The 18837-nt window shown below is 42.1% G+C and overlaps 1 protein-coding gene across 1 annotated transcript in view; it reads left to right on the forward strand.

The window, feature by feature from the left end:
• Window positions 1-18219, forward strand: part of NKAIN3 (sodium/potassium transporting ATPase interacting 3) — a 674703-nt gene extending 656484 nt beyond the window's left edge. Inside the window, exon 6 of the mRNA XM_088469357.1 lies at window positions 17642-18219. Coding sequence (XP_088325483.1) covers window positions 17642-17655 — 14 coding nt within the window. The 3' untranslated portion in view covers window positions 17656-18219. The remainder of the gene's footprint in view (window positions 1-17641) is intronic.
• The last annotated feature ends 618 nt before the right edge of the window (window positions 18220-18837 follow it).

An 18837-nucleotide genomic window follows, 5' to 3' on the forward strand; every position in this document is an offset into this window, starting at 1 on the left:
CGTTTTTCTTACCTCATGGAATCAATATGGGTTTATTTGTGAATTCTTACCACTGTTCAACCCAAATTACTATAGGCTGTCAAATTTAAAAATAAATCTGTAAAACAATTTCTTAATTAATTATTAATAAAAAAATGACAATCATTTAGTAAATAATTATTAAATCCCCTTATTTGAATACTTGGGAGAAGCAACTTTATTTGAAATTCCAATTTAATGTGGGTACATTTCTATCAGTTTGGCATAACAATAATTTTTTGCCATTCTTCTGTGTAGTGCATTGCTCAATGTCCTTAATAGCTCATGGGACCATTTGGGAACAGCACTATTGATATAATTCCATAGATGAATGAGGTTGTTTTCTGGAATAGAAATGTTTTTCCTAGTCCTAGGTCTCCTGCAGATGTTGTTTGTCCAAGATTTTCTATATCTCGCTCTGCAGTCCCTGAAACAGAGAAGTATTCCTATAGCATTATGCTCACTCCACCATGCTTCACAATAGAGATAGTATTCATGGAGTAGTGTACAGTTTTAGGCTTGTGCCGAAAATAGAGCCTAGTGTTGAGGCCAAAAAGTTTCATCAGGCCATATAATCTTATTCCCCATGATATGAAGGTGTCTTACATGCTGTATGATGATCTCTATGTGAGATCTCATGTAACATTTCTTAAACAGTGGTTTATTTCTTTGGCACCCTACCTCAAAGCGCAGATTTGCATAGTGTCCCAGTTATTGTTGTCCAATGGACAATTTCTCCAATCTCTTCCATGGAAGACTGTAACTCTGTAAGAGGTGCCATGGGCTTCTTGGTAGCCTCCCTAACAAGTGCCCATTCTGATACTTCATTTTGGAGGATAGCCAAAATCCATATTCACATTTGTGCCATACAGTCTCTCATTATTTCTGATGTTGGTGCTTTGGGGATATTAAAATTATTTGAAATCTTTATACATCCTCTTAGATTTGACTGTACTTTGATATTTATGATAAAGCTCTTGCTGGCTATACCCTAACCTGTGGTACTGTAACTAGTAGATACAGTTATAACTAACAACCAGCACTTAAAAGTTTGAAGGCTTGTTAGAGTCTAGTTAGACATGGTATTAAGAGCAACACGTGAAGTAATAGAGACATGAGTGAGAGGTTGGTATCAGAGAATGACAGGTGCAAGTCAGAGTCCAGTCTTACATGGGAGAGGGTGAGTATCTTGTGGTCAGAGGTCAGGGGGAGAGGTACTGGTGTGGGCTTGGAAGGTGAAAGTAAGTAGCTTGAATTAGATTTTGGTAGTAAATGGTAGCCAGTGTTGGGGAATCAAAAACAAACCATGAGCACAATCATAACTCCCCTTATTTAACACAAAAAATAAAGAAAAATTAACATATCAACATATTTAAAAATATATTTAATAAACCAATGAAAACTAACTAATCAACACCACCTATTAATCACATGCATGAGGTGTATATATAGATTAAAAAAAGCAGATACTGTAATGTTAAAAACACATAAATAGCATAAAATGAATATTCAGATATACTATAAAATGCACCAGTTGTCCACTGTAAAATTAACCAAAAAACGCCATGGAATAATGTATCCTCTATTCAGTATAAAAAGCATCAAACAGCAGAATTACAGACCCAGAATGGTGCCTCTTGCAGTAGTGCAGCCAGCGCTCAAACCTTTAAGTAAAGTGATAGCATCAGTGATCACTTTTCTTCTGACACATCCCAGGGGTGGGCGCCTATTCGAGCGCACGTCCCTAAATGTGATAATTGGTAAATGCCGGCAGTATTTAATTTCTTATTGCTACGATAAGTGGCAATAATAAATTCTAATTATTTATTCTAAGTTATGATAATTAATAAATATGATCCTTTGTGTTGCAGCTGTGTATCAAAACTACTCAAAATATTGAAGTGTGCATATATATATATATATATATATATATATATACTGTATATTTCCAGATATAGACAAAGTGTGCTGAGTGGAACCCATATTGCAGCTGTGTTATACATAGGCTGCTATTAGAAGGTTTTGAGAGAGAATTACATGTTTCTGGAGTTGTTTTATCAGATTAATCAAAGATAGGTATATTACCATCACTGATATAACCCTAAAAGCTGGCAATTGCCTCCTAGGAATAAAGTTGACAAAGTTAAATCCGCACAGAAATCACTTAGCACAGACCATGTGTATGGCAGTAAGATTGCACATTATGTACAATTGGATAACTGCCAAGCTATTTGTACCAGTAGTAGAAACAAGAATAAACACCATATGTCATATACAATACCTCATGGCAACTTCACAAGGCTGTTCTCAACGCTTCCACAACACCTGGATCCATGGTTATCTGAGCCAGCTGAGAACATCCATTATCCAGTAGTTCCTGTGACAGCTTGCTGCTTACTTAATGGCAACTTTATTTCTGAAGGTTATTTGTTTACCCCAGCTGACACCACATCTCTCTCCCAACCAGGCTGCAACAACAGAAGTTAGACAAGTACTTTGTCTAGATGATATCTGCCAGTCATCTTTCTTTTATTTATTTATTTTACTACATTTCCTGGCATACCCAAAGGAGATATACAGATATATCTGCTCCACAATCTGTATACAATCTGATATATATATATATATATATATATAAAGCACTAATCCACGGCTCCATTCCTAGATTTGAGGTGCAAAGGAATGGTGAGTGCCGTGGAATAGTGCTTTTTGTTTATTTTGATTAATTTTTATAATGATTAATTTTTGTGATCACATTTTCTCATGCACCCTTTTAACTAGTTTAATTAACTTGTGTCAGCTGTTTTCCTAGGTGCTTTGCAACAGGTGTGCTTGGTAACTGTCTCATGTTTAAAAGCAAAGTTGCCGTGAGCTTTAAACCTTGATAGCATACCCTGAGTTTAACACTAATGTGATGGCTATGTCCATGTTATAATTCTGAGCAATAGAGTAGGGACTTGCAGTAAAGTGTGGTCCCTTGACGGGAGCTGCAAGCTTAAATGTATTGATCAATTCATGAACTAAAACCCCACTGTATATTGTGTTTATTATTATTATTATTATTATTATTATTATTAGTCATTATGGTGAGTGCAGAGCCCCTGTGATTTCTATATATATATATATATATATATATATATATACAATCTGATATATAATTTCAGACATGTCCATGTCCTCTTCATACATATGCTTTTCTCTGGGTCGTGAGATCCCTGTTGCAATGATGTTATAGTGCTGGATACTTGCTTCATTGGGGAATAAATGAATTGCAGCTGTTTGGGACACTCTTGACGCTGGATAGGGGAATGGTTGTTTTAGGATTTAATTCCCTTGTTAATAGTATCAGTGAAATACAAAATAAATTATCAGTATTTATATAAATTAATTAGTTAAAAACACAAGGGAGATTAGGTTGTGAAGGTGACAAATAAGAAGATACTTTATTGCTGTTTAAAGCCAAACATTAACAGAATTCTGTCAAAAATAAATTAATAGACGCAGGTGGATTCAATATTGGTACACTGCAACCCGAATTTGGAATGGGTATGTAATGCCGGCTGTCGGGTTGCCTCCTGTCAGAATACCAACAGCGGCATCCCGATGGTTGGTATCCCAACAGGGGTCTGGTAAGTATACTTACCCTCCCCCCCATCCCTCCCTTCTTGTAGCCTAACCCTAACCCTCCCGGTTAGTGCCTAAACCTTACCCTCCTTCCTTTGTGCCTAAACCTAACCCTCCCCCCTTAGTGCCTAACCCTAACCCCCCCAGTGGTGCCTAACCCTCCCCCCTAGGGGTGCCTAACCCTAACCCCCCCCTCAAAACCTAACACTGCTACACTCCCTAATACTAACCCCCCCCCACGCAGATAACACTAAGGGTGCCCTAGACCCAGGTTGGCATCCTTCGGCGTTCTGGCATCAGGATTATTATAGGTGTCGGTACTGTATTTCGACGCCTATCTTAAGTCCCTTGTTGGAATTCCGATATCAGTATTGAGACCGGCAGCCTACATCCCCCCAAATTATATCAATTACTGCAGTCATCTCTATCTAAGTGCATTATATATAATGAAGAGTTTGCACTTGTTTGTTCTGCACATCCTATCAACCCCCACTTACTATCACTTACCTACAATTCACAAATCACTTCACAACCCACCTGGGCATCCCATTATTTCTGGTATAGGGTCTCTATCAGCTAATCTCTCTATATATGGGTCAATTTCTTCAAGTTCATGCTGTCTCTCTGAAATCGCATATCAAAGATACTACCCATTTTCTTTAATTAATAGCTAATATACATACAATGGCAATCTAGCTATGTTTCATCATTATACATGAAGGTGGCATCCGGGCAGTTAAAAATACACTTAGAACTGCTTCTGGGGTCTCGAAGGAACAGTATGAATTTATTCTGTCCTCTATACACTATATCCTCACTCAGAACTATTTTTTATTTAATTACCATTCATATCTTCTGATCCTTGGCACTGTGATGGAGACCAGGTTCAACCCCAATTTAACTAATATCTACATGGGTGCATTTGAGCAACAGTACATCTGGAATGAAGGCTTGGGAAGAACTTGGTCCTCTATGCAAGTTTTATAGATGACTTATTTTTTATTTGGAAAAGGGCTCTATCTTTTGATATTAGTTTTGTTGAGCACCTTAATCATGATAGTTGTAATCTCACTTTCACAAACACTATTCACACTAAAACCATACATTTTTTTAAATAGTTGTAATAATTCCCTTGAGTACAGCAGCAACCACTATAAAAACTGGTTGGATAATATTCCAAAGTGACGCAATTGTACAAATGCCACCAAAGTTACAGAGCAAACTACTTCACTATTGAACTGTTTTAAAGATAAATCTTTACCTGCTAATATACTGAACGGGGCTCTCAATGAAACACTAAACCTATATAGATCCTCACTACTAACTCATAAACCTCAAATAAATAACAATAACAAATGATTTTATGGTTTTTTTTAACCTTTGTGTCTAAATTTAACAACTCATGATATCGGAAAGAGCACGCACCCGTGGGGTCGTAAATCGCACCCCCCAGACGTTACTGCAGGTTCAGTCAATCTGGGGATGTGATGTGTGATCCCATGCAGTGCTATGCGGGTGGGAGAGGGGGGAGCCAGCATATGGGGCAGGCATCCACCCGATCGCACCATGTATGTGGACTGCCCGATATGTCGGATGTTGGATCCCCCATCGCATCGTACGGTGCATACCGCACTGTGTATGGCCAGCTTAAGATCTGGGGGTGCGGTGTACGACCCCACGGGTGCGCGCTCTGTCTGATATCATGCCCATACACGGTACGATAGAGCAGCCAAATTGTAACAATCCATCAGATTGGCTGCTTTATCGGACCGTGTAGGGGCACCTATAGAACGGCATTCCAACACCTCTTAACCCCTGGCTTTCCACACCTGTTGGGTGTTCCAGATGGAATCATAACAAGATACATCACATGTAGTCAAATTAAAAATCGCACCAGTACATATAAATCATTCACATTAGAGACTGAACTTCAAATTAAATCTATTTTGAATTGCGAAACAGACTTTGTAATTTATGTCCTTGCAAAATACATTATGTTGGACAAATAAGAAGAAAATTAAAACTGAGACTACTGGAACACTGTAGAAACATTTTGAATATATTCCAACCATAGTCGGTGTCGCCACTTCTCTGAGGCCAATTCCGCCAATCCCGAAACACTTATGGCAGCGCACCCATAGAGGTGATGATCGCTATCAAACATTATGTGCCAGGGAAGCTTACTGGATGTATAATTTGAAAACCTTACATATGGCCACAATGAGAGTATTGAAATGGATTTCTAATTTATTTTCATTTCAGTTTCACCCCTCCCCCCCATAGACCCTTATTCCTTGTGGTCCATCTTTAGCAGTAAGTCCTTAATGAAGTTTTCCGTCCCCCTTCTGTCATCCACCTGATGTTGTAAAACATCCCCTGCTTTGTTCTTTGTAATCTATGCGGTAAAGCTGTAACTTTCTTGGTCTCTTCTCATGATATGAAAATTATACTATTTATCTCATTTTCATTTATCTTGTTTGGAAATTGCTCTTTTTATGGAGACAATTTGTGTGTATCAGAAATCATGTTCATTTTGCAATCTCATTAAAATGTTTCCTTATAGTTACTATCAGGATATAAATAAATAAATGCACAATAAATTAATATATTTAGTTGGTTGTACAACATTAAATCCATCTGCGGGTAGTCATTATCCTTTAAACATTATTCTATTAATGTTTGGCTTTAAACAGCAACAAAGTATATTTTTATTTGTTATCCTCACAACCTAATCTCCCTTTGGGTTTTTAACTAATTAATTTATATAAACACTGATGCGTATATAGGGCCTGATTCCCAGATATACGCAATGCAGATATTTACGCAGATCGAGCGATTGTTTGCCATTGCGGATGCTGGAACGCCACACTGTGCAAACGCAGCTATTGTATTGCGATCACACACGCACAGAGGATGCTTTTGCAAAGTGAGTGACAAGTAGTCAGCATTTGGGGGAGGTAACGGGGGGGGTGGCTTGACAAACGCAGGTTTGTCAGGAACGTTGTAACTCCATCCCATTGCGATCCGCTTCGCAGCATGAGAGTCCTCTGTGTGGCAGGAGAGCCACAGTGTTTGAGACAGATCAGACTTGATTTGTAAGCTGCGTGGCTGCCCGGTCTGTGACGATGTCACTGATGGTTACGCCATTGTAAGTCATCCGACAGATATGAGAAGGCAGCCGTAGGCCTCCCTATGCTCGGCTAAGGTTTGGAAGGCATTAGCATATTTTAGCAACTGCGATCCGTAGCATATTCCTGGGCTTCGGCAGAGGCTGCACTGGGCTCCCTGTTTACAGCGACTGCTGATGCAAAAGTGATCAATAAACTCCTTACAGAAAAGTCTAAGGGGAAGATTTACTAAAGCTTCTATAAACCTTCTATCGGATGAAGTGTGTCAAGTGCGCGAATCACTTAACAACTAAAATACAGTATAACAATAAATAAAGATAAAGACGTTGATTTGTCAAAAAAAAAATGTACCCCTAAGAGTAATTTCTGCATACTCATCCTCCTGGTCCTCTCTGCTGCATTCAACACTGTTGATCACCATCTCTTTATACTGACCTTTTACTCCAGTGGATGTCATGACACAGGGCCTGATTCTGTAAGGATCACAATTGCAAAGCTGCACTCCGGCATATACTGTAGTGTGTAGTGCACTCAGGCAACTCTGCAATTGCGATCCTTTGCAGATATGGTAATGCACAGGAGGCATCACTTTCCCTGGGCATTACTTAACCGAGCTGCATTGTTCAATGCTGCAACGGTTAATCTGCGTACCATCAGCCACCATCCCGCAGCCTGCAGCCGCAGTTTAGAGGAAGAGGCCAGGAAACCTCCGTCACCCACTTGAGATCCTGTCCTCCCCCCCCCCCCCCCAAGGCGGAGACACGCTTCCGTTTCGGGTAACGGAGGCTCTTGCCACCCCCTCCCCGCCCCCAAACAGCAGCAGACTGTCAATCACTGACAGTCTGCTGCAAGTTTGCAAGTGTTCTCGCAGACCCGTTCTGCACATGCGCAGAACAGGTCTGGCACCTGCGGAGATTCCCAAACATCGGGAATCTGTGTTCTGTAGTGCACTAGCATACACTGCTGAATCAGGCTCTCAGTTCATTGCTGGTTCACTTTCTACCTAACAAATCACACCTTCAGTGTCTCTTCCTCTGACACAACCTGCCCTCCTCTCCCAATATATGTTATGTGCTCAGAAATCATTGGGACTTTTATTTATATGGACAGAGTGGTCTCAATCGAGGCTATGCAATGTTATGCCAATGTATAGTCTGCATTTGAGGTCATGAGAATATACTATAGGTGTTAAAAAGGTGATTAGCAGAAATATCACAATGCCTGTTACTATTCTTAGGTTGTTTGTTATAAGGATAGCACAGTGGTCCCAGAGTGGATGAGTGTACCAGCCGTGTAAATCCTCCCAGAAACTGACTTGCCTTAAGAATTATAAATATGTATGAAGTGAAATGAATAGTCCGGCAGCTAAGCCTGCTTCCTGCAAGATATTTCAATAGCCATCTGTAATTGTGGTAGTTGGAACAGATCAATGTTTTGTACAGTTTACAGACAGCTAAATCACACACCTGTAAGAACAAATCAGGCTGTTTGTGTGAGATGACTCAGAGATGGACGCTGATGTGATCACACCTGCGATTTCGCACGGAACACAGTTGCGAAAATATGTTAATAGTTCCAAAGTTTACCTGAGCATAAGGATGCCCACCACTGCCTTCTCATACATGTACGATGCCGCTTACCTGCATAAATATCGACAACATCGACGCACATCAAGTACCCATCTTGCTCTTGCGGCAGGTCTGACCAGCGGCAGACTCGGCAGCTGTCCTGACATGCAGAGGGCTCTCATGCTGTGTAGGAGATCGCAAGGGCTAATTTATGCACGACCATGTAACGGCGTTTAAGTGGTCAGACACGCCTGCGTTTTTTTTTACCACCTCCAAACGCTGACTACCTGTCACTCACTTTGCGATGGATTCCTCTGTGTGTATGTAATCGCAATGCGATCACTGCACATGCGCAGTGCGGTTTATATGCATGCGCACTGGCACATAATTGCTTGATCTGCGAAAGTTATCGCCATTGCGTCCGTCTCTGAATCAGACCAGTTATCCTTCCATACTGTTCGTGCATTCAGCCATGGAACAATTTAAAATGTAGTCATGTGACTGATTAAGAACTGAATTTAATTGAAGTGATAAAATATTACAATAAAGATCAAGTAAATCTTTCCAAAGACGGAAATAATAATAATAATAATAATAATAATAATATTATCATTATTATTATTATTTCTATTATCAAATAATTCAATCTGGCTAGCAAGATATAAATTATTATTCCTGGAGGAAAATGGTTGCATCATGTCAGGAATTCAGTTCTATGAGCCTAATCTATCTCACCGATGCCTACAAATATGTTAGGGAGTGATTCTACGAAGTTAAAATATCTTGGCCCTTGTGAACCAATTGTCAGGTACTATAGATGTTGTACTTGAGCCCACCTGCTGTAGGATGCTACTGTAAAGGTTATTCAAGTAATCACACTCATGTTTACATTCACCTGCCTATAGGCTACAAATTATATGACCTGCTACCCAAAACAGTCTCAGACATCCCTGCACCGCGTAAATCATGGTAACTGCCACCACCTACTATTATCAAGGTCAGTAGTACCCTAGACTTACTAGGTTACTCACATACAGTATGCACACACTCAGTACACTTTATGATATCTGCTAGTAAAACTGTAAAGAATGTGCATGTTAGTACTCAAAGTGTTAACTACTTTACAGTCTAACATTCAACAGTTAACATGGCGAAACAAGCTTTTCTTTTCTAAAATAGATATAGATCATACATGCCTACCCTCCCGGTTTTCGCGGGAGGCTCCCGATTTTTCGGGTAACCCCCCGCACCCCCGGAAGGGTAGGCATTTCTCCCGCATTCTGCCCACTTCCTAGTGAAGTGGGCAGAATGGGGAGAACTTCCGCGGCAATCGCGGGTCTCTGTGTAGGGGGCGGGGCTTAATTACGCGATTCTGCACGAATCACGTCATTTAGCCCCGCCCCTTATGCAAATTTACGCCAATCGCGGCAATTTGCCGCGAAGGGGGCGGGGCCTAATGACGCAAGATGTCAGGCCCCGCCCCCATCACAACCCGATTTTTCTCCTCTCCCCAAGTCTCCCGCAAAAGCTAAGTACAATGTAGGCAAGTATGATACAGATTGGTTGGTACTTTATCTCTCTCCACTTTAGCCCTCTCTAAGGCTTAGTACATCTCCCCCTATATGCATACCTGCCGACTTTCTGGCTGCCCCTTCCGGGAGGGAACAGCCAGATTGGCAGGGCGGGGGGAGTGGCCGGGACATGGGGGAGTAGCCAGACGTGTGACGTGCATTTGTGGGCGTGGTGGGGGCAGGGCCGCATGATTGCATCATTTTGGCCCCACCCCCGCTACACAATTCCGATACTACAGGCATTGTGGAACAGGGGGCGGGGCCAAAATTACTTGATTCACCAGCTGCAGGGGTTTAACTATTAATTGCGGGAGGGAGGGGTTGGGGGGATTGCCGGCTGCCAGGGGGCTTGCCTGCCTTTCCGGGGGGCCAGGGCTGCACCCAAATTTCGTGAGGCTCCCGGCAAAGTCGGCAGTTTAGGCAAGCCTGCCTATATGTCATGATGGAAATTGTACCAAGGACTCTATTGAGAGCACAATACACGATAGAGGCACCTACTGCAGCAATACAACGTATCTAAGAATGCATTATAGTAAATATGAATCAATGTATATTAAGGCAGTATTGTACCTCTACAATTGATAAGTTTATAGTTTACTGGAACCTCCTCAGCCATTTTTATTTGGTGAGGAACTGAAGCATATTAATTTGCAAAGATCCATAGGAAAAAACAACACATGGCAATGTCTAGGTCAGTGGTTCTCAAACTTTTTAGAATCACGGCACCCTAGAGTATCAGCATTGTTCTCACGGCACCCCTAAGCCAGAAGTTTGTTATTGAGAAATTCAGAAAAAAAAAAAAAATTAAATAAATTGTGCTTACCTGCCGTCCTTAGGTTTGGTTATGTGGTGAGGGACAGGTTTGTGCTTCTGCTTGTCCACATATTTACATTACATTGACCATAAATAATTGGATTCGGCACTGGACCATCAACTTGAGGCACCCCTGCAAGTGTCCTGAGGCACCCCAGGGTGCCACAGCACACAGTTTGGGAACCAGCGGTCTAGGTCCATACGTAAATTGTATTGTAATCAGCATACAGTAACCTATATTTGTTAGTTTACCTGCTATGAATATTATTACCATATAATTGAGCTGACCGGTCCATTTAATAATGTGTATAATCAAGAAACATGAAAATGTACAAATCCACCATTTTATGATTATTCTGTCATTAATAATTTGGTTGGAGTCTATAGAATGAAGCTTAGCCCTAAAGGTGTCACATACTGGACGACTCGCAAAAGATGCAATGTTGTCAACGATTTCCCTTGAACTCACCGGCACTCCTGAGCAGACGATATCTTGCTAAACTGTGCAATGTGATTAACAACCTACCTTAATGATTTTCAGTGCATTGTTAAGGAGATTGCCAGATCTTACCTGCAGTAGGTAAGATTTGAAGATACAACAAACGACCCGTGGGACCGTGCATCGGATCGTTATCCTTTCTGGAAGCTGCATGATTTGCATGTTTTTAAACGGTGTATCACTCCGATGCATCGATTTCGTGCAAATCATGCCTAAAATCGTTCAGTGTGTGGGCACCTTAAGAGGTAGCCAACCTTATGTGGTGTTGCACAAGAGGGAATATCACCTTCTAAAGCATGGAGAAGTGGGGCAGTGGAGCAGTTATCCATAGCAACAAAGCAGCTTCTACCTACCTTATAGAATGTACTTGATAAATGCTAGCTAGAAGCGGATTGGTTGCTATCTGCAATTTCTCCTCTTCTGCACTCTTTAGAAGGTTTGGTACATATCCCCAAGAATATTTCACTCAGCAGTAAATAGCCAGGAAAAAATGCTTCAATATTTCATAGTGTTCTACATCACATCTGACCAGCAGCAGTTTAATAACTCAAGTGATAGGTGCAGGAAATGACCATATATTCCTGTGAAGAACTTAATGGCTTCAGCTAGTTTCCTAAGTTGCATACTGCATTCTAACAGTGAAACCATCTAAGCAGAACCCATTCAATAAGACGTTTACAAAGGAAAAACTGCTTTAGTTTCCTGGCGTGCTAAAAGCAAACCTTTGTATCACTCTCGTCAGGCACTCCACCCCTATTTATGCCATCATGCTCAGTCAGGCACTCCACCCCTATTTATGCCATCATGCTCAGTCAGGCACTCCACCCCTATTTATGCCATCATGCTCAGTCAGGCACTTTATAAGCATCCTCGTGTCTTGTACTGTAGTTCAAAATGTTGCATAACAGTTGTCCCATAAATACCTAAAAATAACAATATCCTCAAAATTGTGTACTGTATAAGTTATACTTACATTAAAAATATATATGTATTGTTTATACTTTTTACTGTTTCATTTTTGGGAAATATGGGCTTAACAATTGTGAATATGAGTTTCTAACTGAAAATATTAAAAGTTTGAGGGGGTATTCATGAATGTTTGGATAGAGATAAAATTGTGTGAGATAAAGGCCCTCATTCAGAGGCGGTCGTTAGAAGCGAATGAGGGCGGCCGCTTCTTTTTTTTTAGTGCGGCCTCCTGGTCGCTAGCTAAGCTGTGGGTTACCACCCACAGCATAGCGACCGACCAGGGTGATGGTCGCGATGGTCAAGACCATCGCGACTTGCGGCGAGCCCCTAAGGTTGGGTCTCAGCAACCGCAAGCCCCAGGGAGCTTCCTGCTCTGATCGAGCAGGAAACTCCCCACTGACATCACTGCTGATGTCAGTGCGGCCGCCCACAAAACGGCAAGCGTTCCGTCAGGAATGCCTCAGTTTGTGAAACCACCCCCCGCCCCGCCTACAAAACGGGCCGAGCTGTCGATCAACATTTTCTCTCTCGCTTCGGGGCTTGCGCACGCGCAGTGTGGCCACTGCGCGTGCGCAGGATCAAAACATTGACCCGGTTGAGAGCACTCAGCGCTCGAACGGGTCTGAATGAGGTCCAAAGTACCAACCAATCAGCTCCTTACTATTATATTACAGTCTGTGTTTGAAGAAAGACAGTTAGGAGCTGACTGGTTGGTACTTTATCTCTTTCCAAGCTTTCATGTATTCCCCCCTTTAATTGTCAATTTGTTTTTATTTCAGTTATTTTTCTATGTGTTTCTCTGTGTCACTTAAATTTCAAAGAGCAAGTCCTGTACTGCAGAATACATCAGCTGGAAAATGCTGCATGCCCCGCAGTGCTGGAATCTGAAGGGCTCCTTGTCTTTTCACAGTTAAAATGATAAAGCATTCAGATTGATGTTGCTCTACTTTATACAGGCATAGGTAGGAGTTAGGAGATAGCAATGCCTCATCCCTCAGAGTAATGATGATTAATTGTTTCTGGCGTAAATGCTGTTAAATGTTAATGTTATAAGGAAGGAAACATTTAGCTTTTCACAAATATTGCAATTGGTAAAGCAAACTATTACGCTAGACACTGCAGAGATGGATATGTATATATGGGTTGTTATTCTTGGTGAAGCAATACCAGCTTCCTAAGACTGTAGATCAAGTAAATGTTTTGTTGAGTAAATTACAGTTATGGTTCTTGTTTGGCAGTCACAGACTCAGGGCCTGATTCAGACCCGCTCACGAGCGCTGAGCGCTCGCAAGCGGGTCGATGGTGCCCTAGTGCGCATGCACACGATGGAGGGAGCTCCGTCGTACGCATGCGCGAGACCCAGATAGCGACAGCCACGCTGTCGCTCCGGGTCTCGCACCAAAGGGGGGTGCTGTCGATGTTGAGTGACAGCACGCCCCCTTTGGTGGGCGTGCTGGGGGCGTGGCTGCCAGATGGAGGCGTTCCCATGGGAACGCCTACCGTCTGGGTTCGGCCCCACTGACATCACTAGTGATGTCAGTGGGAGTGATTTTGGCTCTGATAGAGCCAAAATCACTCCAGGGCTTGCGGTCACCGAGACCCTACCGCAGGGTCTCGTTGCAAGCCCGATGGTCGCGATGGTCTTGACCATCGCGACCATCATCATGGACGCTCGCATAAGCTGTGGGTGGTAACCCACAGCTATGCGAGCATCCAGGAGGACGCTCCAAAAAAATAAATAAAGCGCCCTGATTTAGAGCTGGCGCTCGTTCAGAGCGTCCGGCTCTGAATCAGGCCCTCAGTCACTTGTCTGTGGCTCAGGTCTTTTATACACAGAGAATAATCATAGCTGGATTGTTGAGTATTTCTGGTATGGTGCAACCTGCTATAAATGAAGCCAGATGGACCTCAGATGATGGGGCTTACCACTACAGTGGAATTTCGTGGCAGCTCAAACATCTATCATGACATGATGTTCTTGCCCTATAGCAGTAAGCCCAATAACATCCAGTTTACAGTGGCTCCTTAACCTACACAAGTCCTCTATTTTCTGGACTGAACCAACTCTCATCCTTCCAATTCATTAGGTAATATAGTTGTACAACACTTTTCTGAATCAACTGCCATTGCACAGAAGCTATTGTTACAAGCTCAACTCTGGTCCACACTTGGCTGATGTGTCCATTAATTCACTACATTGTGGCACAATGAGGATGGAAACTGTTTTTATCAGTGTCACCAGCCAGAGGCCAGTAGCGTACACTATCTAGGAGGGAATCAAGTGGGGCACGTGCCCTGGACGCTGTCAGTCCCGGCGGTACGGGGGGTGGTTGCAGTGCGGACTGCGGCACTACACACTAATACAAACTTTGTGGCAACAGTTTGGGTAAAGCCCAACATCACTGTGCCCCAGTGCACAAAGCAAGGACTATAAAGACATGGTTTCAGTGTGAAAGAACTTGACTGGCCCACACAGAGCCCTGACATCAACCCCATCGAAGCCAGGCCCTCTCGTCCAACATCAGTGCCTGACCTCATAAATGCTCTACAGAATGAATGGGCACAAATTCCCACAGAAACACTCCAAAATCTTGTGGAAAGTCTTCCAAGAAGTGGAAGCTGTTATAGCTGCAAAAGGTGGACCAACTCTATATTAAAGTATATGTATTTGAATACGATGTCATTACAGTCCCTGTTGATGTAATGGTCAGGCGTCCTAATACTTTTGTCCATATAGTGGATCTGCAGATATATTGGTGCATCGTGCTGTGTGTACGGGAGGTACACTTGCTGCAGAGACCGCCGGTGATTGACAGCTGAACTGGCCGAGCACATGTCAATGCCCGCCCAGTTGTGACACCAGTCATGACACATCGGGCCGACAATTGGTAAGTGTGTAAGCACTCACCGATCTGTCGTCCTAATGTATACCCACCTTAAGATCCTGATCCGCAGTCGTGTCGTATGCTAATGCTGCGGCTGATTAAAAAAAAAATGAGACGCCCACTTGCAGCATCTTGATGTCCATTTCCGTCTCTGTGCGTCTATAGATGCACCATCGGTTGCACCTTCAAAACTTGCACCAGCCCTAGGGCAGGTGCAGCTGCTTTGTCTGAGTATGGCCTCCAAGGTGAGCACTGTGCGTTTTTAGATGCAGCTGCTTTCAGCGAAGAGCCCACATTGGCCTAGCCAACCCCCCCCCTATACCTAGTAAAAATCACTGTTCCTGTGTCCGATTCTATACTGTGTCTCTGAGCGCAGACAATCAGAACGCATGCACAGTGCAACTCGGGCACATGTGCAGACTTAAAACATCAGCCAACTGCAAGCGGCAACCGAATCAAGCCCTAAGGGTGTACTATGATATGATATTACACTATGTTTTATTTTTTGTTTTTTTTCTATGTGCATATTAAATACATATATTGTGAGAATACTACACACGGCGCCTAAAGGAAGTTCCTTAGAGCCATTACAGATTTATCCAGGTGTTGATGGTTATCCACAAACTTTCATCACAGCTGCACCATACCTGTATACTATCCATGGCTGGGAGGCTCCCGAAAATCAGGTGGTGTTCCCAGCTGCCCGGAGGAGTAGGTAAGTCTCCCAGAGCTGATTCACATCATCGTAGCCCCGCTCCCCGCTTTCAACTGCCTGTGATATTGGCCGGGGCCATGATGACGCAATCGCCCTCACAGCCCTCCGATTCCGATGTTGTGACAAGTTAGTCGGCCTGGCTGCCACACTCCCGGAGGGGCAGCCAGAAATTCGGCAATGATGAGCTGCAGTGGTCAGGTGTGCTGTTATTCTTCAGTCATTTATTTTAAAAAATAATCATTGCTGTTTTTGTTTTTATGATTATTATTTTCCACACTCTGGGCCTGATTCACTACTGTACGCAACTGCGTATGCACTAGCGAATATGCACACAGTTCAACTGCAATAGTATGCTAATCTATTGCCATCGCTATTCCCTCGCAGCACTACACAAGGACGCCCACTTTACCTTACACACATCCGTAATGTTTAGCAAGACTGCAAAACCATCGGTACAATCGAGTACCATCGCAGCCTCACACACACTTGCACAAGGTCTGACCTTACTCAGGAATTGCTAACAACCACGCACGCTATCAGGCCTCAGTCTACGCATGCCGCTACAACGGCATTGAAACGCACTGGCGGGCCTGCGTTCGCCCGACCACCCCCCTCCATTACCGCACACAAACAACCTTTCCTGTCAGTCACTCTGCGATGGGTCTGCTTAGTCACTGCGATTTCTGTCCCAATCGCAATTGCAATGCATACACATGCACAGAAATCAACAATCGGACGATTGCATGCGTAATCGCAGTTGCGTCGTGCGGTAGTGTATCAGGCCCTCTAACTATATAAAGTTTAGTTTCAATTTAAGAAAATGTGCAGGCCAAGAATACCGAGCCGTATGAACTGCTTTTCCTTATGTCTCCTGTTACCGTAGACCGTAGCTTACAGATATTTTCAGAATAAAAGGCTAAGAAATTGCAAGCAGTTATTATAACTCTCCCACAGTTTTCATGCTGGAAGATGTATGTGGTACTACAGGCAAAACAAATTCCTGAAGTGAATCAATAAATCAGTAAAAGTCCTTCACAGTGTAATAACCTAAAACAAGCACATAAATCTCATCAGGGGCTAACGGGTATTTCACGGTAATAATACTGTGTGGTGCAGATAGGCATTACCAAGTCTATTCACAAAAATGTAATTACAAACTAGCGTAAGGATACTGTTGTATACTCTGTTTTCTGACAACACAGAACGGCATTATACACAGCACTGGCCGCAGTGATATACAATATAATGGAAAAAAGCATAACCCATAACCACTGTGTGATAATATTATTCCCCATTTTTTTCCCATTTACCCCTAATTACAATACATGGGGCTGAACTATTAATTGGAATTAAAGGCAGTTTTTACTTCTATTACCTCCTGTAAATCAGATCAGCTTAGTGCAATTGGAAAGAAAATAAATTAAGAGAACAGGAGCCAAGCATTATCACACTGAGGAAGTTGGTCATGATCGCAGCTCTGCAATAATACAGTTGATTGGATTCCATTTTTAATGTTATGCTCTATGCACAGTTGGTAGAACAACAAACACTAGAGTGCTATAAAAATAGCCACTTATTACTAAGTACTAACAGTATTAAAATGGATTTGTGGTATTTGATACTTATGTACATTTTTATGGAACATAAATAGGGGTCTATCTTAAGTTGCCATTAACCATCCTCCATGTACTGTAGATGAACTGAAATAATTTGACAATGAATGGACTCAACATCAGTTTTTGTAAGCATCCTTAGCAAGAACCAGAACCTTTCAGCTGCTGCTGTTCTGACCTGTACAACTCATAGGTACATTCCAAGACTACATTTAATATTATCTGTTCTTTCTCTTAGGTCGGCATAAATAACATGAAAAAGAACCACATGCGATTCAGCGATATCACTGTACCGACCACTGAAGAAAACACACCATGGAAAAATTGTCACCAATTTTTAATTGTGAATGGAAACATTTATGCAGGACACTGAATTATCAAATGACAACCCCGTACAGTCTTTATCAGTGAATTATGTCTTTTTTTTATTATTATTATTTCAGTCAACTGGACACTTGGAAACACTTGTACATTTTTTCCTATATATTCTTAATTTTATAATATGTAGCATGAAACAAACAGATCTGTGGAAAAGTGGTATTTTCGGTATGGACGGTGGGTATTTTTTTTACCACCACAAACATACAGATACAATGTGAAACAAGAGTGTGTTCAATTGAATATTAATTTTGATTTTGATGTGAAGGAAGACATACGCTTCCAGAATGTAAAATAAATAAAAACTGGCGTACTTGTATGATTACACAGATTACCAATGCAATCTTCTGTATGCTTGGTGGAGTGGTGCATATTACCTTTTACACAGGTTTATATATTGGTTTTTAATACTTATATAATTTACCATCTGTGGCAAATAACTAGCTGTAAAAAAATAAAAATAAAAAATGCACAAAGATCTTGTATTTCCGTCACCAATAATAATTACAGGATTACAGGATGTTTTCAGGTATAAAATATTTTATATAAGTCTGTGCAGTGAACTGTGAGGCTTAGTGCTTCAGATTATTATTCTTATAGGAGACGTCTGCTAGACACAGGGAGGGAGATTTATCAAGCAGTGAAAAAAGTGGAGAAGAGAGCCAGTGGAGAGGTTGCCAATAGCAACCTATCAGCTTTGAGGTAGCATTTATAAAGTACACTCTATTACATGATAGGCAGATGCTGATTGGTTGTTATTGGCATCTTCTCCTCTGGCTCTTTTTTCACTTATTGATACATCACCCTCACTATGTTCTCACATATCAGATTGTCATGGGTACACATATCATCTAATGTCTACCCAGCTTGAGGGTTAGGGGGAGGGTTAGGGTTAGGCTGTGTGAGGGAAGGGTTAGGGTTAGGCTGTGGGGGGGGGGTTAGGGTTAGACTGCGGGAGGGGAGGGTTAGGGTTAGACTGCGGGAGGGGAGTGTTAGGGTTAGACTGTGGGAGGGGAGGGTTAGGGTAAGGGTTATAATACTTACCTAAATCTGTCG

The sequence above is a fragment of the Taudactylus pleione genome, unplaced genomic scaffold (genome assembly GCF_031769625.1).
Source record: "Taudactylus pleione unplaced genomic scaffold, aTauple2 ptg000090l, whole genome shotgun sequence".
NCBI lineage: Eukaryota > Metazoa > Chordata > Amphibia > Anura > Myobatrachidae > Taudactylus > Taudactylus pleione.